This window comes from Microtus ochrogaster, chromosome 21 (assembly GCF_000317375.1).
Source record: "Microtus ochrogaster isolate Prairie Vole_2 chromosome 21, MicOch1.0, whole genome shotgun sequence".
In the NCBI taxonomy this organism is placed as follows: Eukaryota; Metazoa; Chordata; class Mammalia; order Rodentia; family Cricetidae; genus Microtus; species Microtus ochrogaster.
In genome coordinates, this window is record NC_022022.1 from 14,795,710 (window position 1) to 14,817,873 (window position 22,164).

At 40.8% G+C, this 22,164-nt stretch overlaps 1 protein-coding gene across 2 annotated transcripts in view; it reads left to right on the forward strand.

Annotated features, from left to right (window-relative positions):
* The first annotated feature begins 1,823 nt into the window (after nt 1-1,823).
* Nucleotides 1,824-22,164, forward strand: part of Plppr5 (phospholipid phosphatase related 5) — a 108,229-nt gene continuing 87,888 nt past the window's right edge. For both annotated transcript variants that reach the window (XM_005357195.3, XM_026784159.1), the window contains exon 1: nt 1,824-2,078. In XM_005357195.3, the coding sequence (XP_005357252.1) occupies nt 1,842-2,078 (237 nt within the window). In that variant the 5' untranslated portion in view covers nt 1,824-1,841. The remainder of the gene's footprint in view (nt 2,079-22,164) is intronic.

A 22,164-nucleotide genomic window follows, 5' to 3' on the forward strand; every position in this document is an offset into this window, starting at 1 on the left:
GTTTCAAATCAACACCATTTCTACACACACACACACACACACACACACAAATCTACTGAGTGGGAAGGTTAGTGACAGTCCTAGTCAGGGGGCCAGAGGAGTAGTCAAGCCCCTTTATAGCCTTGGAGCAATTTTCTGAATGAAGTCTTACATCATCATCTATCTTTAGAGTAGCCACATTTTCATAAACTGGCAAGTCATTCTTGTACATTTGGAGGCATCTTACTTACTTTTACTGGTCAAAACTGCCTGTCCTGTCCATCCCTTGGAGTGATCTGTCAAGCGTTCTCTGTAATAATTAGTTGTTGAGTGGTGTTTGTGATTATGTGGTGGTCCATCTCACATCAATTTAACCTTCCAGAAATTCCCAGTGCTATTACCACCCCATCCTCACACTCAGTCGTCTGCCGAATTAAGGCCACTATTGCTTGGGGCTTATGTTGTATTTCCCTGATGACAAAGGCCTACCACCAAAAGCCACCAGAACAACCTATTAAAATGAATGGACGCCCCAGAAATCTGGTAAGTAATTTCACAATCTAATGAGAAGGGCAGAGCTCTTGAAGTTGTTTTCCTTCCCTTGCCTTGTGCACATGATATTTTCTCTGCCTGCTGGACTGACTGGTATGAGCAGGTCAGGGTGGCTTGAAGGTATTGCCTAAGCTGGTGTGCAGAACTCACTAGGCATTACAGAACTGGCTCTCTGCATATGTATAGCTCCTAAGCTACTTAAATATCCGCGCACACGTGTGAATAGCTATGTAAGACTGCATTTGGTATGCCTGTGTTATGATTCCGTGTGAGTCTCCTGACCTCAGAGGAATCCCTGTAATTCCCTGAACTCTGGAGTTAGGGACATGAAGCACATAGCTCTTTCCGCCTTCCCTGGTGACTGGTACCCCTGGGTCCCAAGAATCTGCAATGCCTCTTCTCTCAAGCAGCTAATCAGAGGAGACTGAGAAGATGAGAAAGGATATACGTAGAACTTGGGAAGAGCGGGTGTACCTAAGATGATGTCTCCGAATATAGGAGCCTTGATTCTGCGGCTTTATTTACAAAGCCTTGGAAAACTGGAGGGGAGGCAAAGCCATCCAGAATATAAAATCCTTTGAGATAATTTCTGTCATCATTCTGGAAGCCACACCGCCCAGCTGCTGTCCAGCGCAGGGGTCACGGAGTCCGGGCAGAGCTGTGAACAGAGGCTGCAAGTCGCAGGTGCCACCCGGACACTTTGCGCTTCGGTGGGCTTTGCGCCCTGAAGACGTGTCCCCGCACCATCTTCCCAGGCGCTGTGCGGAAGGTCTGAAACAGCCCAGCTGGTGCCTCGAAAGGGAGTTTCTAGAAGCTCCATCTCTGCTGACACCCCTCCCCTTCGGATTTTGGATTTTACCCCCGCCAGGGAGCTAGCAGCTGCAGCTCCACAGCATCCACCCGCTCTCCAAGGGGACCAGGTGCCTCCGACGCCGCTTTCCGCGGGTCGGCCCGAGGGCTTGACCCCGGCGCTGCGGTGTGGCGGATGCTCCCGTGCCGGGGCCGGGGACTCCCCGCCCTTGCGCGCGACCCCGCGCCCGGGCGGGCGGCGCTTGCGGCGGGCAGGGGGCGGGTAGGGCAGCCTGGACTCGTCCTGGGGTAGCCTCCTCCTCTGCATCCTGCCCGCGCATCCCGGAGCCCAGCCGCATCCTCCGCCTCTGCCTCTGGCGGCTGCCAGCCTCCGCCTCGCGCCACCTCGGCCTCCCGCTGCCCCCGCCCCCGCGCCCCCGGTGGCTGTGCCTCGGCGGAGCCCTGAGGGGGCCTGTGGCTCGTCGGCCGCCCGCTCGGCTCGACTTGGCCGGGAGGCGTGCATGCCCCTGCAGCCCGCGGCGTTCATCAGCAGCATGCTCTATTTCCAGATGGTGATCATGGCAGGGACGGTGATGTTGGCGTACTACTTCGAATACACGGACACGTTCACTGTGAACGTGCAGGGATTCTTCTGCCACGACAGCGCCTACCGCAAGCCCTATCCGGGCCCAGAGGACAGCAGCGCCGTGCCCCCTGTACTCCTCTACTCGCTGGCTGCTGGCGTCCCGGTGCTCGTGGTAAGCCCAGGGCTACCAGCCCTCTCTTCTTGCCTTCTGCAGATTGAGGATCCTCCAGGAGGACCAGTGTACACCAACCTTAACCATCTAAGTTTCTCCAACTTGGTGACAGCCCTCTTCCTCCAGAGGACATCCTTCTGGGGATCACGGGGGCGGGGGTGAGAGGGAAGCCTGCAGGGCTGGGTGGCTCAAAGACAGGGAAGAGCTCTGCAGAAGGTGATGGGTGGGTGGCGGGATGCAAAAGGGTGAGCCTCTGAAGCGAATAGACTGGATCCATTCTGTGGCCCTCCCTAGCTGGTTGGCCTCCTCCTGGATTTTGCTAGGAAGTGGAGCAGCAGCCTGGGGCGGGGTAGAGGAGTAAGATGCTGGGCTGGGGAAGGGATCCCTGCCCAGTCGGGGCAGGGGCAAATGCTTCTGTTTTATCCCCCCCCCTTTCCCTCCAAATGAAAGACCCAGGTGCACTGAGCTGGAGATCAGCTCACAAGTATCTAAAAATGTCTTTGGGCATCTGTACATGAAGAGGTCTCAGCAACAGGGCTTTGCTTGAAAGCTGGAGCAGAGGAACCTACATCACAAGAGCACTTTAGATTTATTTAAAGGCTATCTTCTTTCTCCCTGGACGGCTCTAGTGCTTGCTTCTTCCTTGCTAGATTTATTGATTCTCTCTCTTCTCTCTGGTGTGTGTGTGTGTGTGTGTGTGTGTATGTGTATGTGTGTGTGTGCGTGTGTGTGTGCATGTGTGTGTGTGTGTGAGTGTCCAAGTAGGGGGAGAGGACAAGGCTATGTAGATAGTCTCTCTCTCTCTCTCTCTCTCTCTCTCTCTCTCTCTCTCTCTCTCTCTCTCTCACACACACACACACACACACACGGAATGTAACTCTTGAGCTAATGAATATAGCACAATTTGTATATATGAACACAATACAAAGTTCATTGTAGGAGATGGCTGATATTTCTTTGGAGACCGACTGCACTATGGTTCCCTTACATTGACAAAATATCTGAGGTTCCTTTCCCATGAAGCTCCCTCTCCTTTCTACCCTCCCTCTCCCCCCTCCCCACACAATGAATAAGAAGCTAGATAACAGAAGGGCAAGGGAGCTTGAGCTTTCATTTCCCACAGCTGAAGGTATGAATTGAAGTTGTGAGTAAGTGATCTACGGCTCCCATTTTCTAAGATTTTTGTCTTTGCTTTGGCCTTCAGGGAAGCGATTTAAGAGTTTTCAAAATGAAAAGTTCTTATCACAAAATGGCAACAATACAAATAAACCAATCCAGTTCTAGATAGCGTCAAAGTAACTGTTGAACACGCCACTGCACAGATGACTTCAACTTTAGCTCTAGCACAATGGTTGAGCCTGTGTTAGGACTTCCTTCCCTTGGAATATCTTCAGTTTGATTTTCTTTTTGACATTGGTTTTGCTAAAATGTGCCAGCAATCCTCAATGCAGTTGCAAGCTCCAGTTCTCTCTCTCCTAGTTTGAAAAGTTGCCAGAACAAAAGGTGTCCTAGTTTCTGGGGTACTTTTTGACTTTGCAGATTCTGGGTTTTTAGGCACATGCTTTCTAGGAGATTAAGTAGCACAGAGAATTTTTTGTAATGGAAAAAGCCAATTGTTTTGGGGTCATTGATTTATCCGCAACCATAATCAATATGTTTGTCTCTGTAATTGGCATTCAGTTTCCTCAGTAAGATAGCATTGCCAGCCTTGGACCATCCATCCCTGGTGGCAATAACCAGTTTAGAGTTGAGAATACATTGGCCCAAGACTTCTCACTTTGGGGAGCCCTAGGGAGAACTGAAGGGGATAACGGAGCTAGCTAAGCACCACTGAGTGGAACTGAGCTGCTGTAGGCATGCGCTTTTAAGGAACAGCCTCTCCTTATATTAGAGGAAACTGAGGTTCAGATACTAGAGTGGAAATATCTGAAAATGGCAACAATAGGTAGAACTGGTGTTCACATACACAGGAACTAGTGCCAAGTGCCATGCTTCTGCTTTCAAAGCCGGCTGCTGGAGATGACATGGAGAGACCCGCAAACTGAGATTTATGAAAGGGGGGGCTCCAACTTGACTTTCTTGTGTTGACCTCCAGATATGAATGAATAGATTTAAAAATTAGTGTGAAGAAAAAATATTGGATTTTGGACGGTTGTACTTTGCTTCCCTTCCTCCTAGGAATAATAAATTCTGCTACCACATGATGAGCCAATGCAGCAATGGCAGCTTGCTTCTCCATTCTTCTTAAGAACATGGCCATACTCTCTTCTCATAAGAATAGCAACAATGTGAACAATACCCAAACACGGGGAAGATAGTATTTTATTCTTGAATACTTGAGTATGTTTTCCACATACTGTGGGGGTAGCCATCATCTCTGAGATCTATCATTATTTATTTTCATAAGAAATTTTTCTGGGTGGTGTTGTCTCATGCTTTTAATCCCAGCATTCAGGAGACAGAGGTAGGTGGATCTCTGTGAGTTTGAGGCCAGCCTGGTCTACAAGAGCTAGTTCCAGGGTAGGCTCCAAAGCTACAGAGAAACCCTGTCTCCAAACCCGCCCCCCCAAAAAAAAATTAAAAAAGACATTTTGATTTTATTTAATTTTATTATTTCATGTAGGGCAATGGACTTCCGGCACTGGAGTCACAGACTGTTGTGAACTGCCATATGGGTCCTAGGGATTGAACCCAGGTCTTCTTGAAGAGCATGCAATGCTCTTAACCACAGAGCCATCTCTCCAGCTGTTTCATAAAACCATTTTGGGAAGCAGGGGCTGAGAAAGATTATGTGCTCAAGGACCAAAGTTAAAAGGTTGCCTTAATGATTTCTGCCCTAGTCTTCAGTCTTCTAAGTCTGTGCTTTTTCTGTTATCAATTATTGATTCAATCTGATCATAATCATTGTTCTAATTAAGTGCTTCAAGCTCTTTCCTTGTGTCATATTTAGTGCATTTTGACTGCTAAGGTTCATATTTACTGATTTGTTGTCTTACCTTTTTACATGTGTTCTTAACCTGGAGGGTGATTTTAAAATCTCTTCAACATTTCTACCTGTGGATTATTTTTTATTTGTCCGAAAATTTAAAAGCTTGTGCCTTTTTGGACTACATTACATTTATTTATTTACCTACTTATTTATGGGCAGCGAGAGAGGAGATTTCTAAATATAGTCACAGTCTAAGATGTGTGATCTTCCCCCTAATGTGGAGATTGCAGGCACATGACTCTACCTGGGTGAATTTTAGGATTGGAAACTTTACTTGCTGTGAAACCTTGAAATTTTTATTTAAGCTTATTAATTCTCAGTTCTTTCAGTCACAAAATTTTGCATTTAAATTACTTATAATATGCAAATATCTTTTTCTCTTCATGATTGATACTTTCTCATAGGTCATTGACATGTGTATTGTAATTTGGGGTGCTGGGGATTGAATCCAGGGACTGAGGAGGTTTGTTCCTAGCTCAGCATTATTATTAATAAAATAATGGTCAGGAAAAGTTTCCTGGATCCTTTTGTTTCAAACATGTGTCTGTTAGTGCAGCTGCTCTTAGGGTAATTTCAGACATAAACTACAGTTGCTGATACTAAGAAGTTTATGGTGGAATTTGAAAAATCCGAGAAACACACTGACAATTACAGTAATCATGATACGCTTGGCTGGGTGTGGTGATGCATACTTGTAAAAGCAGCATTCAGAGGCTGAGGCAGGAGGATCATCAATGTCAGGTTAACCTGGGCTGCATAGTGAGTTGAAAGTTAGTCTATCTTCAGAGTAAAATCCTGTATCCACAAAACAAAGCAAAATAAAACAAACAAACAAACAAACAAAAACAACCAGGAATAAAGTGCAGTTGTAGATTCTGTCAGCTTAGTATATTCAGGGTCCTTAATTTAGTCCCCAGCACTGCAAGAAAGAAAAGAAGTATGTTGATATGTAGAGACATATGTATATGCACATATATGTGTGTATATATCGCAAAGACCTCTGCTGATACAGGGAAGGTCAAGATCACTTTCTTTTGGAGGATTGAAGGAAGACTTCATAAAATACTTGCATATGATAAATGCTTTATCTCTAATTAATTAATTAACTAACTATTTTTTGTAAGTGTCAATACCAAGAGCTTTGTGTAAATACTCGGAAAGTGCTGTACTGGTGAGATGCATTTCCAGCCCTTGGGATTTGAGCAGCTTCATCTCAAGAATGTTGGAAACAGATGATGACAGGGGCTTCCTTTCATTAAATTTGCCCTTGGATAACCACTTCTGTGTTGTGCTATAGAATACAGCACAGATAAGGGCATTAGATAAGAATGGACTTTTAGTCTGGCTTCTTTTACTAATTAGCCAGCAATTTTGATGAAAGTTTCTTATACCATAAACTGGAGATTTAAAAAAAAACAATAAAACAAACAAACAAAAAACTTAATTTCCTGCTGGACAGGGTGGCTTATGCCTTTAGTCTTCCCAAAGCAGACAGATTTGTGTGAGTTCCAGGCAATCCTGGTCTATAAAGTGGGTGGCAGGCACGCCTAGGATACCTAATGAGACTCTATCTAAACTAAAATGAAAAAAAAAATCATCCCATGAAACTAAAATAATATAAAACCACATCTAACTCCCGGAGAGCTAATGCAGGCTGAGGTTCAGATTCAGGATTCTCTTGCTTGGGTGTAAGTCTATTCTGATATTTTCCAGTGGTAAGAACTTGAGCCAGTGTGTCTCTCTGCCCAGATTTCTTCAATGATAAAATGGAGGTGTTGTGGAAATTGGCCTTGTGGGGCTTTTGTGAATGTACAATTAGTTAATGCGCATATGTGGTAGATTAGTGGCCCTCTCTATGCCTCTGTGGGTCGCTTGACTCAGTACCACTGTGAGAGCGCTCTCTTCAGATACATCTTCCATCCTTACAGCCGTTTTTATCAATGGCATGTAAGAAGTTCAGTGAGAGATCACTGCGTCAGAATTTAGTTATTTAAATCCATTAATGCATTTCATTTCCACAGTACAATTATGAAGGTGACAGAGACATAGGGAGTTTAGATGGCACACCCGGAGTCTCACGATGACAGTGCCATTCTACAAAGCCTGTGCATTTACCTCTTTTGTTAAAAACCTGTACTCTGACAGACTAACCAGTCTTTTAAGATTTTTAGTCATAGTGACTCAATCCAAGAAAGTCAACATTTTTTTTCTCCAACCTTTTGTCCTGAATTCCATTTTCCCTGGTTTGGTGGTAAACTGTGTGCCCCACGGTAGAGAATAGTCTCCATGTGTGATGTAGGAAATTGTTTTGTTTCCTGTTCTGCTTGGAAGTGTTGCGGAGAGGTGGGTGGCAGCAGAAGGGATTCAGAGTTGTGTGGTTCTGCTTTGAAGCGTGGTTATTATCTCAGCTGCACACACTGAGCAGGGACTGTAGGCACCCACATTTGTGGAGATCCACAGTCTCCTGGATTTGGAGTCTGTGGTGCTGGAGAGGTGAGATGCCTCCTCTAAGGCCTGTTTCTTAAAATAAGAGAGGCTTAGCACTAGACCGTGCAATGCCATGCATGTGTGGAAATCGGACGTATGCTTATACCTACACAAGGAAAGTTTAAAATGTTTGTTTTAGGAATCCCTAAATGGGCTATTCTTGCAGGGAGGGTCTGAGAGTCTGAAGCCCTACTAATGCCTTTTGTTTTTCTTTAGAAATTGACACTCCTATCCATTCACATTCTCCTTTCCCTTTTCTTCCCCCTCTTTCCTTCCCTTTCTGTTTAAAAAGTAATTCTCTTTGCCCCCCCCCTTTCCTTTCATCTCCACTCATTTTCCCACTGATACGGAAATGGTGTCAGGAAGTAGAAGCCCTGCTAGCTTTCTCCTGCTTCTCTCTCTCACTCCCTCTTCCTCTACCTTTTCTCCTTTCCTTCCTCCTGTTATCTACACGTCCTCCTTGTGACATTTTTGAGACATTTACTGTAATTAAAATATGTGGACTTGCTCCATGCTACCTTTAAAAGATTTTATGAGTGACAATTGGATGAGGAAACAAAACAAAAAAACATTTTGGAGACTTCATAAATACAAGGAAGAGACAGTGTGAACAGGTCACACAGATTGTGTAGCTATCCATGATTGGCATCATTTCTAGCTCTATTTTGTCAGACTTATGCATGTATATCGTGACACAAGAAAATGAATATGACTTTTACAATCTTTTTACTGATTTTTCTATACATAGAATGGTATAGGTAAAGAGTTAGTAGTATAAAAAGGTCTAACTAATTATAACAGACTATTGCTCTAATGTATAATGCTGGCTTCTAAAATATTTCAGTAACTTTAAGTGTTTTCAAGATCCTTATTAAGAATCATCTTGCCGGGCGATGGTGGCACACGCCTTTAATCCCAGCACTCAGGAGGCAGAGGCAGTCGGATCTCTGTGAGTTCGAGACCAGCCTGGTCTACAGAGCTAGTTCCAGGACAGGCTCCAAAGCCATAGAGAAGCCCTGTCTCCAAAAAAAAAAAAGAATCATTTTGTTCATTTCTGTAGTTTTAAATAGATTGGGGAGTACACGAATGCCTTTGTGTAATATATATATATATATACATATATATATATATATATATGTACAGACTTCATGCTATAACACATGAAGTCTTAGTTTTTTTTTACCCCATCAAGCAGAAATCTGTAGACTTTTTAAATGATATAAGTAATTTATCAGGTACTAGGTACAGCACTGCTGACCGGGCTTCTAAAATATAAGAAAGAAAGAAAGAAAGAAAGAAAGAAAGAAAGAAAGAAAGAAAGAAAGAATCTCTTCTCTTCAAGAATGCATACCATCTGAGTAAAAATTATACCTCTAAGCCTCAGTTCTCTTGTCTATAAAACAGACATCAGAATACATAACATGATCTCTTTGATGAACTAACAATGTCTGTGCTAAGTGTTCAGTTGGTGGTAGCTGTTTTTCTACAAAAAATTCCTGCTATTCTTATTGATAGCACGGGGTAAAATGACATCACGCACACTTAACCACTTCTGAACAAATGAGGTAAGCCATTTACTGTGCACATTAATTCTTTCAGATAGTGTGTGTAGTGGCACCTCTAGGGTGCTTTAGTAATTCGCTTCAGTAGGTAAATGACATGTTGAAGGCCTGCACCTATTACTTTAAGTCCAGTGCTCTTAGAGTTGGCCACTAATTTGATTCATAGTATATATGACTGCATTCCTAGCAGCAGAGAAGAGGTAAAGCATATTGAATTAATATCAATGGGTTATTTGCCCTATGCCCATTAATGTAGAGTCTCAGTGAACAGAAATTAAAAAAACTAAACATTGGAAAGGGGAATTTAAAAATCAATGTTCAAATATATGAACTCTCTTCCATATTTAAGCCATCACACTAGCCAATAGGATTTGATTTTTTTCAGGTTTGAATTCTCACCCACTCACATGGCAGAATAGGTGCTGATGTCAGAACAATGACCCTTACTTAGAGTTAGGAAAACCCTTTTAACACTTTAGAAACTTATGGAATATTATTAGGTTGGAAGAGATTTTAAAATATGTAAAATAGGATTTTATCAGTACTATTTAAACTGTTTCTGAGAATGGCAGTTTTCACTCAGCAGGCTGGTTACATTTTCAGTCTTATTATGACAGATGTAGTTTGAGAATTATTGTCAGCAAAATTATCATTTTAAAGGGATAAAAACAGAATTACGTTTTTTCAAAACAGTTACATTTAAAATTTTAAAGACAGATTCTGTGATACATATTTCTCACTGAGAGAACATGTATGAATGAATGAGTATGTGTTTGTGTGAGTGTGAGTGTGTGTGTGTGTGTGTGTGTGTGTGTGTAGATTTATAAGGGGTTTGGCATTTAATACATTTGTAAGTTTTGTATGAATTTACTTTTATCGTCCCTGTGTCTCATCTCTCTGATGCTTCTGCCCACACCAATCCAGCTTCCTAGAACATTCTTTGCATCCAAGAGGTAATCTCCTGACTTATATCTCTTGCAAATTACAAGTTGGATATGAATTATGATATTCAGGTCATTGTGTGCTATGGTTGATAATGCATTATTATCATATTTCCATCATTAGATTTTGGACATTTCAAAGTTAGAATATTGTAAATTGACTCGAGTCAGTTTTCTTTGGTTGAATATCTAGGCTATTTTTGATAAATAAGCTATCAAGGCACTCACTGAAGTTGTGGTGATGAAGTAAGTTATAACGAATTTGAATTCAAATAATAGGTCAAATTCTGCTGAGCTTTCAGTTATTTAATAGCTTTCCATTACAGCAGGCAGAAGTGTCCAAATAACTTGTAAGTTCAATGAATCCATAACTCTAGGTCCTCAGTGATGATTTAGATGGATGAAATGCTGTCTGAAGGGTTAGCACAGCCAAGATGGGATTGGATTGACACAGTCCAAATCAACCATAGATCTTCTAAATTCATCAGGATAAAACCATTAGGGAATAGAATAGACCATACCAGAGTCTTAATCCTTGCGTGTTCAGGTATGGGAATATAAGCCCATTCACATCAATTGAATTTTTTTCCTTTCACCAGTGAATGTGCTTTTTTAGCAATTCATCATGATAATTAAAAGCCAGTCTTTTCATCAATAGAGAAAACCCCCCTTTTTTTTTCCTAGCCTCTTTGCTAATTAAACCAGTCATTAATTAACATACAGATAGCAAAGAGATTTTGGCAGCTTCTTTAAAATCATAAGACCTGTTTTAATTCTCTGTCACTGTGACAACATACCTGAGATGAATAGCATGAAGGCAAGAAGGGTTTAGTTTGATTCATGGTTTCAGTCCACAGTCACTTGGCTTCTGGGCCTGGGGGTTAGGGGAAGGGCAGTGCAGCAAAATGAAAGTACATGAAGCGGCAAAGCAATTCACCTCACACTGGCTAGGCAACAGAGAGAAAAAAAGAGTGCTTGCATTTATAACAAAGCTCTGTTCCAAAAAGCCATTAAGTTATTACTTTATCAATGGATTAATCTTCCGTGAGTTTGGAGCTCTCATGGTCCATTGACTTCCTAAAGGCCCCAGATCTGCACACTGCAGCACCAGGGACCCAAGTCTTCAACACATGCTCTTCAGGATAGATTCATGAACCAAATCATAACCATACTCGTGACTGACTGCTCTGGACTTTGAACTTGGCTAGCATTTTAGCAGACCATCCCTGGAAGTAGAATTGATATCAGTAAGCTTATACATACTAATTCATATCACATACATCATCCTAGACTCAACTGCAGATGCCATCGCCTAAGGACTGGTTCTTCTCTAACTCATTATTTCTCAAACATATGCTCAAGATACCTTAGCTAAATGGTGGCATGTATGATCATATTTGTCTTACAGCCATTTCCATATTTTGGTAGCTTATTTATTTCCTGAGAACGTACATTGTGTGTGGCACACAGGGTGTGAATGCAGAGATATAAAATAAGTGCAAATGGAGTAACAGAAAGCAGGACTGTGAAAAGTTACTTCTCTTCAACCACTTTGTGCTTTCTTCTCTCCTCTCAGATTTTCTTCCCCTGGACAAATACTTAATGAATAGCTTCCACTGGCGTCATACTTTGAAATAAAGTCTTTAACAAGTTAAAATCATTGTTGCAAAAATCCAGGGATTCATTGTCCTTCAAAGCAAATTTGGAAATAGTTGAAACATTTTGGGATAGTGAAGTAAACACTTTGCTTATATATCTGCATATTATTGGCCTCTCCCTGCTAATAGAAGTCAGATTTGTGTTGATATAACCCAAACCTCTGTGTGTTTCTCATACTTGCAGTATTGACAGCAGGAACTGTACTTTGTTGAAATCTTCGTTTTAGATTTAGCCCCTGTCTGCTTGGGTACATAGAAGCATCTTGTATTTCCAGAGGCCTCATCAAAGCCGAATGTCACGATCTCACAGACACTGAAACCAAGCAGTCTCACAGAGATGCTGCACCGGGGGATTCATCTTGGAATTTCAAATGAACTCCTGACATTTTCTATTGAAAGGGGGGGGGGAAGACAGTATCTTTGGGTTGGTGACAATGACCTCTTCCTTCCCATGTGCCTGGGCAGTGTTTGCTTAGTTACAAAAATGAATGAAGAGCCTTAGTCATAAAGTACGTGATAGCCCTCTTGCTCTTCCACAAAGGGACATTTGTTTCCTCTTCTCTCTGGTTTCACATCACATGGCTACTTGGGGTCCCCTTGTTTTTCTGGGTGAAGTCTGGAATACAGATATCGGACTCTAGAAGATGCTTTATCCAAGCCGCACAACCAGTTTCTTTCTGGCCTTACATTTTTAGAAAAAGTTTGTGAATTCGGTGTGAAATGGAACATGCATCCTCATAGGCAGACCTCTTCAGCCATGGAAGAGGAACTTAGGGATCTTTTATTTTTGCCTCTTAATTTTCTAATGAGTTGCCATGGAGATGAAGTGACTTGTCCAAGGTCACTCAACTAATGAGCAGATTGCATAGGCAGCTAATATGTTTAGATTGTGTAATGCCTATCTAGTATTGTTGCAACTGCTACATACATACTAATTTAGTGTTCTTTTCAACATTGGGGGTGACCCTATTGTATCTCAACTTATAGATGAGAGCATAGTATCAAGGCTCAGAAAGAGTGAGCCACTAACCTATGACACACAGCGTGGAAGTGGTATGCCTTGACCCGTTGCTTTTCCTCCCCAGGTTTTACTTTTTCGGAAAGATGAAGGCCACCTGTGGTGAATATCTTTGTTTTGCAGTGTTATTTGGGAAAATAAAATACACACTCTGTTTATGGTAATAGTTTTTTTTTTGTGACTTTTACTATTGACCCAAAAGATTCTACTAACAGTATGTTTATAGTTAACACTTGGGATCTTAAAGAGGCAACCAAAGATGAGAAAAAAAAGGTTTTTGGGGTTTTTTTGTTTTTCGAGATGGGTTTTCTCTGTAGCTTTGGAGCCTGTTCTGGAGCTAGCTCTAGTATAGCAGAATGGCCTCAAACTCACAGAGATCAGCCTGCCTCTGGCTCCTTAGTGCTGGGATTAAAGGTGTGTGCCACCACCGCCTGGTGGAAGAAGAGCTTTTAAGGGGCTGAAGAGCTTGCTCTTTGGGTAAAATACTAGCTTCACGTGCACAAGATCCTGAGTTGAGATCCCATGTACCCATGTAAAAATGTTGGTTGGGTGTGACGGTGTGTGTGCCTACAAGCCCAGTGTTGTGTGATTGAATACAGGCAGATCCCAGGAGTTTCCTAGGCAGCTAGCCTAAGCAATATGGAAAGATACTAGTTTCATGAGTAATGGTGGCTCAAAAACCATGGTAGAGGGCAATACAAGAAAAATACGAGACCAACCACTGGCCTCCACACATGGATAAGCACACTTCCTCAAATATGCACACATGCATATCCCCTGCACACATACATGCACTAATACACAATGAATAAGTGAACAAACGAATGAATGAATGAATGAATGAATTACATTGGAATCTAAAATCAGTGTTGGGTCTATTATACTTTTTTCTTTCAGTTAATATCAACTATTTTCATCCAAAAAAAAAAGCCCCATTTGGAGTTTAACTGGTAGCAGAATAACAGTCTATCCAGTTTTGATGCACTCATTTTAAACTTTAATTAAAATTTTTTTATTAAAAATTTCTGCCTCCTCCCTACCTCCCTTTTCCCTCCCCCTCCCCCGACTCCCCACACCCCACTCCTCTCCCTCTCCCTTTCTCTCTCCCTCTCCCTCTCCAGTCCAAAGAGCAGTAAGGGTTCCCTGCCCTGTGGGCAGTTCAAGGTCCTCCCCCCTCATCCAGGTCTAGGAAGGTGAGCATCCAAACCGGCTAGGCTCCCACAAAGCCAGAACATGCAGTAGGGTCAAAACTCAGTGCCATTGTCCTTGGCTTCTCATCAGCCCTCATTGTCCACCATGTTCAGAGAGTCCGGTTTTATCCCATGCATTTTCAGTCCCAGTCCCGCTGGCCTTGATGGTCTCCCAATAGATCAGCCCCACTGTCTCCGTGGGTGGGTGCACCCCTTGCGGTCTTGACTTCCTTGCTCATGTTCTCCCTCCTTCTGTTCCTCATTTGGACCTTGGGAGTTCAGTCCATTGCTCCAATGTGGGTCTCTGTCTCTATTTCCATTGATTGCCAGATGAAGGTTCTATGGTGATATGCAAGATATTCATTAGTATGGCTATAGGATTGGGCCATTTCAGGCTCTCCCTCCTCAGATGCCCAGAGAGATGTACCCAACTATGCACACATTTTAAACTCTTATGCTGTGGTTTTGACATAAATAACCATATCCCTGTCATAGAGAATATCAGATACAACCAAGACATTGCCTTTGCCATCAGGTTTGGAACAAGAGGATAGAAAGGAGATTCAAGGGTATAAATATGTTTAGGGGAAATTATAGATGTTGTAGATGTATATTTTGAGCTCATATTTTTAGAGGAACCACCGTTTTTAGTGCTAGTGTCAGAATAATAAAGACAATGCTTTCCTGGTCTTATTGCCTTTCTTGGGGACCAGCCGAGGCTTGAAGGTACTTCTCTACGATGCTGTGCTCATATTATTCTCCCTGCTCCTCATTTCCTTATGTTTCCATATCCTCATCCTTAGTTTAGGCAGCTTCAGGGCCATCTCTCCGATATGTCTTTCCTGGATGTTTTTATTCACCTTAGATCTGTTGTTCCTGTAATTTCCTTTTTACATAATGTCCATTTGTTTATTGTCTTATACTCTTTCACCCCTAGCCAAGTAGAACAGGAATTTTACCACTCCTCACACTGTCTTCCTCATGAATCCATTAGCCTTAGATAGAAATAGAAGCTTCTACTGGTCCACTACCACGTCTGTGGAAGGAAAGAGTCAATATCTTCCCACAGGCTGGCTTCTTGGCTTCCTACACTTTAAGCTTGAGCCTAAGGCAAACTCTTCTAATTGAATTTGCCATCTTGGAAGCACATGACTGCTAAACACTTAATTGAATATAACCTATACAATATATTACAAGGCCACATAATTCGTTACACATTTGATTTAATCGCATAAAACTTATTGGCTGTCAAAACATTATAAATTCCTATAGGGGAACAAATATGTTTTATAAATATATTTGCTTCTCGCTCAATGCCTAACAACCCTTCAAATGGGAGCAATAAATAATTATTTGTGTATTTTAAAATAATATAATTCAATAGAAATTATAATTATTTCAGAAATCCTCTTTTTATTCAATTCTTTAGAATTAAAAATATTTAAGAATTTCATAGACAAATACATTATATTGCATTTTAATCATATCTATTTCCACATGCCCTGTTCTTTCCAGAGACTCCCAACAAGTGCTCCTCTCAATTCTGCCAACTTCATAGCCCACTTTTGTGACCAATTGAGTCTAGTTGCTGCTGTTTTTACGCACAGAGGTGTTGGGTATTCTGCTGGAGCTTGTGCAACATTCTAGGAGCCATGTCTCCAAAAAAAAATTATTCATAGCCCTCAAATGCCAATTGCTCATGGTCCGTAGGTGGGCTCTTGGATATTTGTTTTGAACTATTGTTTGATCTTGTTCAGATCTTGTGCTCCTAACCACAGCTGCTGTGACTCTTTCATGCCCAGATGACAGTGGTTCCAGAAGTTCGCCATAATTTTTGTCTTTTGAAAACCTTCTCCTACCCACCTCTTCTACACTGTTTCCTGAACCTGGTGGGTATGGTGGTGTAGATTTCCCACCTAGGGATGAACACTTCACAGTCACTTACTCTCTACATGGTAACTGTAAGCACTTTTATCCACCATGACGGATTTTTGTTTATTTAATTTTTTTGTTTATTTACTTGAGCGCATGTCATATTATGATAAAATGTGCGTTATCTACTCATAGATATTTAGGTTGTCTAGCCCAAGTTATTTTCCCAAACTCCAGATTGTTAACATTTTACTTTATTTTACATCATGAATTTTAAATATTTTTCCTATGTATGTTCATTTTAACTTTTCATTTAATCAAAGTTATGCAGAATGTACTCCGAAAGTAAACCCCATTTCCTTTAAGTGGAGAATATTTCTAATACCTCTAATTTTTTATTTACATCATTATGGTTTTGCCCTATTAAACACTATTTAATTTTTTGTCTTAAATTATAGCTAGCACTTTTAAAATTATCACTGTAAGAGGACTTTTTTTTGTTGTACCTGATATTTTTTGAAAATCAAGTGAGACGTTTTATGCATTTTAATATACTTAAGTTTTTTTTTCTTAACTAAGCCAGAGGTGCAGAAAATATTGGTCAGTAGTATGGTTAGTACTTGGCTGACATGCATGGGCTAGATTCTTAGTATTTGGATACACATACACACACATCAGGTAACCTAAGATTGCATCATCATCATCTTTCTTCAAAATTCATTGATTTAAATTATTAATTCATTTTACATCTGAAAGTCCTATGTATGACAAAATTAGAAAACTTTGTGTCTTTGCTCATATGTACGGGATGCATATGGATGTGGAAGCCATAGGTTGTTGGTAGGTATCTTCCTCAACCAGTTCCACCTTAGCTTTTGAAGTAAGGTCTGTCAGTGAATCTAGAATTCATGAATTCTGCTAGACTAACTGGCCAGCAAGCTGTAAAAGTCCTTGTTTCTCTATCTCTTGGGCTCTGATATTACAGTGTGATTTGATTTGCCCACACTGTTTTCTGTGAGTGCTTTATATTCGAACTCAGATCTCCATCCTTGTGCTGGAAGTACCTTATTGACTGAGTCATCTCCCCAGCTCCAAAAATACATTTTGATGGTGTTTTGATGCTGCATTCAGATAGCTGGCAGGGGTTCTAAATGAGATGAGTCATTATTTTAGAGTCGCACAGGATTTATGAAACACGCTTCATACATTTTTATTAGTGATCATATATTAAGATGAAACACTAGACTCAGTACATGGCACTCTTTTGAGAAGAGTTTCTTTCCTTTGAGAGTGATAAAAGAATTAGTAGTACTTTATAGAATGACAGTAATGAGGAAAGAAGGATTCAGTGTTGCATGGGCAAGCAAATCACTCACAATTAACTCGGGCAGAGCTGGGAACATGAAGCTAGCATTTTAGTGTTTATGGATTCTCTCACTGAAATTCAAGACATCCAAATTAGACTGAAATACCAAGTATGTGGAAATTAACTCTCCACCTTCTCAAATAGGTATACATGAAACCTCCGAATAACATCACATCATAGAACACGGCATGGTACTCAAACGTATTCCCGCATGTATTCATTAAAAGAACAACTATTGGGTCTTTTCTTGGATAAAGGTGTTTTATGTGTGGTTAATGAGTTTTAGATGCTCAGACATGGAAGGCAGGGTCCCTGGGCTTGCACATTTAACTGATCCTGGCAGAGATATTTATAATAGTGCAGGAGGATGAAGAAGTGGGGCGGATGGAAGAAGGAAACATGAAGGCAGAGGATATGATAGCTAGTCGAGGAAATGAAGGAAAAGGACTCCAAGAAGATGGTGTGTGTGGTTGTTTGGGCCAGGGAGGGATTGGCAGGCTGGGGGGACAAGGCAAGACTGGAAGAGGAAAGTGTTTCCAATAGTAAATGACTGAATACAGAACAGGTTTCAATATACCCTACATTCCAATGGTATTTGAAGGCCATAGTCCATAACTACCCTGAAGAAATAAATCTGTACTACACATTCTTGCCTCCCGGCTTCACCTACATATCCTGGCCTATCTGTTTTTCAAAAGTAATTCTTTTTTAAAAAAATATTTATTTATTTATTATGTATACAATATTCTGTCTGTGTGTATGCCTGCAGGCCAGAAGAGGGCACCAGATCTCATTACAGATGGTTGTGAGCCACCATGTGGTTGCTGGGAATTGAACTCAGGACCTTTGGAAGAGCAGGCAATCTCTCCAGCCCTCAAAAGTAATTCTATGTCTGTGACTGATTTAATTTAGTAAACTATCAAGAAAAATAAAAATATTAATTTTCAGTCTTAAGGAATCTAGGACAATATTAAGCACATGGATCTTGGCTGCCAAATGTATTTCAGAAATAATGTATTTTTGTCTTTATCAAATATAAAATGCCACTGAAAACAAAATTTTAAATGATTAGTAAGAAGTTAACTTCTGTGACATATATACGACATAATTTTCAATTAATTGTTTCAACATGGACAACGCTGAAGCTAAAAGATAAATATTTGTACAATCGTAATGGTTATTCTGGGAATGAACAACTAAATTAAATTGGTACTGTTATCTTATTGCCATTGCTGCTTTGCTTCTGTAGTTATTAATTCATCTCAACTCGACTTTTTCCAAATTGCATAACAAGTGTGCTCATCTGTGTACTGTCTTCAACCATCTCATTACAAACTGAAAATTAAACTTTACACAATTCCGTACCATTCCAGCAATTTGAAGGCCTGCTACAGAAGTTCTTTCAAGGAAAAAATTAAAACTTATGTGAAGTACAGCTGTGCTATCCTGGGTGGGTGAAAAATAGAGTTTTCTAGGTTAGAGTATCAAGGATTAAGCATGCTTAGCTTTCTTGGAAGATGCATTATCCTTGTAAATTTGGTCATCTAACTAAGATTCCTGTTGAAGGGAAATTGGCTTCAAAGAGCACATGAAAAACATCTTTTCATGAGCACACTTTGATTGGATTCGTTAGATTTGCATACACTTTAGAGTGGGAACGTCCTGGTGTCGTGGCTTCTTTTGCTTAGAGAGAAAAGCTGAAAGGAGTCGCAAAGGAGAAATGTACAAAAGTTTGCGAAGGATGCATAGAAAAGTAGTGGCAGAGTGAGAACACACCTCAAGGAGCCGAAGCAGCAAAACGCTTTGGCAGTACCAGCAATCCAAGACCAAAAGGCTGAATGCTGAGGAAAAGAGACAGATGATTCACACCGACCATACGATGTTGGTGCTTCTTAAGCAAAGAAGGTGCTATAACAAGTCTTGGTGCCAGAGATCGGTCTGATCATAGAGGCAGAGGGAACCTCTTTTGTTTTCTGGAGCATGTAGGCCAAGGCAAGCTTGCCTGCTTGGGCAGGTGGGCTTCTGGGAAACAGTTCTAACATGGAGTTACCTGGATATCAGCAAGCAGGTGATGATCGAGAGCTAAAGAAGGGAAGGAAATTGGAAATGGAACTCTGGAAGGGTGAGAAGAGCAAGTCCAGGTGGTGATGGCAAGAACTGAGACATGGAGGCAGACACCTGGAACCTGTCAAGGTTGATCAGAGCGGGAGGCAAAGTTGGGCTAAGAGTGAACAGACTGTGAGATGAGGTTCCAGGCAGGCACATGCTCTGGGATCTCGGGCATCACAGACCAGAAACTGTCCTGAATGGCAGGATGCTGCAAGAAGAGTTGGGATGGAACCCAGGTAGAGTTTAAACAGCAGATAGGATATAAGTCAATCACCGAGGCTTTTATTTAGTTCTAACCTTCCGGATTTGCAGTTCCTGGTTTAGAAAGTGTCTGTCATTCATCCTGGCACTCATCTAGATTATGACAATGTAATAATGAGAACAGAAATAACAAAGACTTGCCCATTTTTAAAGATGACATTTTAAAAATGAGAGGTTTTTTTTTTTTGTGTGTGTGTGTGTGTGTGTGTGTGTGTGTGTGTGTGTGTGTGTGTTATTATGCACATGTGGAAATGGGTACCTGTGCAGGCCAAAAGAAGATAGCAGATCTCCTAGAATAGAGCTGAATTTGCAGGTAGTTGGTTGTGAGCCGCTGGATGGGAATGCTGGAAACTGAAATCTGGTTGTTTGGAGGAAGTCTCAATAGCTGAGCTGTTGCCCCACTCCCAGGTTATCCCATTTTATGGCATTCTCTTACCTGGAAAATATGTGTGGTGTAGGTATAGCAGTCATTTAGTCAAAATAGTGACAGAGAAAATTTTGAGTTGTTCTGGTTGTAGCCAAAATAGTTGCAAAGCTCACATGAGAACTTGTTCTGGCAGTTCAAATACCTTTGTTAGGTATTTATCTGTGAGTAAGAAAGGAAGACTTATAGTTCATGAAGTGTCCAGATGGATTAACAAATAACCTCCCAAAGGGATAGCATTTCCAAACCAATTTGTTTCAGTACCAAGGAGAGGACTCAGGAGTGGATCTCACTCCCCCACTTAATGAACAAACACCAAAGGGAAGTGCTGTGGTAGCCAGAAGAGACATCCATTTAACAACAGCGTATTTCAGGATATCTTGTTAAGTGTGTTTTGATTTGGTTGAGAGGAAGTGAGAAATAATATTTGTTAAGGCAGATTTAAAAATCAGACATGGCTGGGTTTAATATTGCCTCTACTATTAATCAGTGTAATGGGGGTGGTTGGTCACTGAACTCTCTCCTTTCCAGTTTGATTGTAATGGCGTGCTCATTGTATAAGAGTGTGTGTTTTGGAAGATATTAATGGGGAAAGGGATTTAATTTTCATCCCAGCTATGTCATTTTTTATTGGCATCCCTCTTTTATAGAAGAAAAAAACTACAACCCAAATACTAAGAAATTTACACAATGTTTAGTAATTTGAACCAAAAGGTCTCCTTGACTCCATAACCCATATTTTTCTCCAGTGACAATACAGGATGCATTCTGAGCCTCTATTTGGGGTTTTAAAAGGAAGGGGTATGTCTATGTTTCATTTAGTCCATTTCATTTTAATGCTTTGTGGAAATTTTATGAGAAGAAAGAGTCTCAAACAAGTGAAGAGGGCAATAATTGGTGAGTATTTGAAGTGAATTCCAAAGGAGTTTCAAGCCAACAATAATGGAGAAGATTAGAGTAAGGAACAAGAATCTACACAACATCAAATGGCAGAGGCCTGTAGAAAGCATGGCACTAACAAAGATGTACTAGGTCTACAGGTATAAACACAACATCAAATGGCAGAGGCCTGTAGAAGGCATGGCACTAACAAAGATGTACTAGGTCTACAGGTATAAACAAATTCAGAGAATAAGTCAATATGACATTGAGATAAAATAAGCAGCCAGATTAGTTTATGTACTATGAGAATTTTGAATTAAAAGAAAATTACTTAAATTCATTAAGAATATTAAGTTGAATTGGAATGATAGAAAATTGTATGTTAGTCCTTCAGTATTCTCTTGGATGTGCTTATATTTAAATGCTATTTTGCATGTTTTTGTTAAGTTTGCTTTTTATGAATTACTTTCTATTTATGGTGGCTACCAAATGAGTAGAAAAGATAAAGATGGAAATTTTAGGACTTGTGAAAGAAGAGACTCCTCTGTATCTGGGCAGCTATGAAGAACACAGCTACTTTAGCTTAGCTAAGCATTGCTGAGGCTAAGCCATAAGTGTAGTCTAGGTTGAAATATGTGGAACAGTAATGAGAGGTTTCACCATAGGCATTGAATGACAATGATATCAATATAAAATATTAAAACATGAAATATAAAAAAATCAATATTGAAATATAAATAAAATTGGATCATCAACGCAGCATACCTAATGACACATTTCGTAAATTAATCAATGAATTGGTTTCCATTCTTCTCATCTTCCTTCCTTCCTTTGTTCCCCCCATACTTCTCTCCCTCCCTCCCATCTCCATTGCTCCCTTTCTTTTTTTCTTTTTTTCTCTGCTCTCTTGTTTTTTCAGCAATTGTTTGACATATCCATGCCAGGAACCGCTCTACATTGCAGTGAAACAAGCATTAAAAATCCACAGTCAGAAAATTATCATTGAGCTATAGTCAGTGTGAATGTTAGTGAAATCCAAACTGCTGACAGGCCAAAGTTGAAGAAAACCAGCAGCTTCATAACCTTTATGTAAAGTTATATTAGTGGTCTCTTTCATGGTTAAATCATCAGAGATGGTTTGGTTTTTTGAAAGTATATTCTAAGATTTTTCTTGTCTTTGGTGACTGGCTTATGTAACTTATTTGCAAAACCTTTCCTAAAGCTTTACACTGGTGTGTATGTGTGTGTGTGTGTGTGTGTGTGTGTGTGTGTGTGTGTGTGTGTGAGAGAGAGAGAGAGAGAGAGAGAGAGAGAGAGAGAGAGAGAG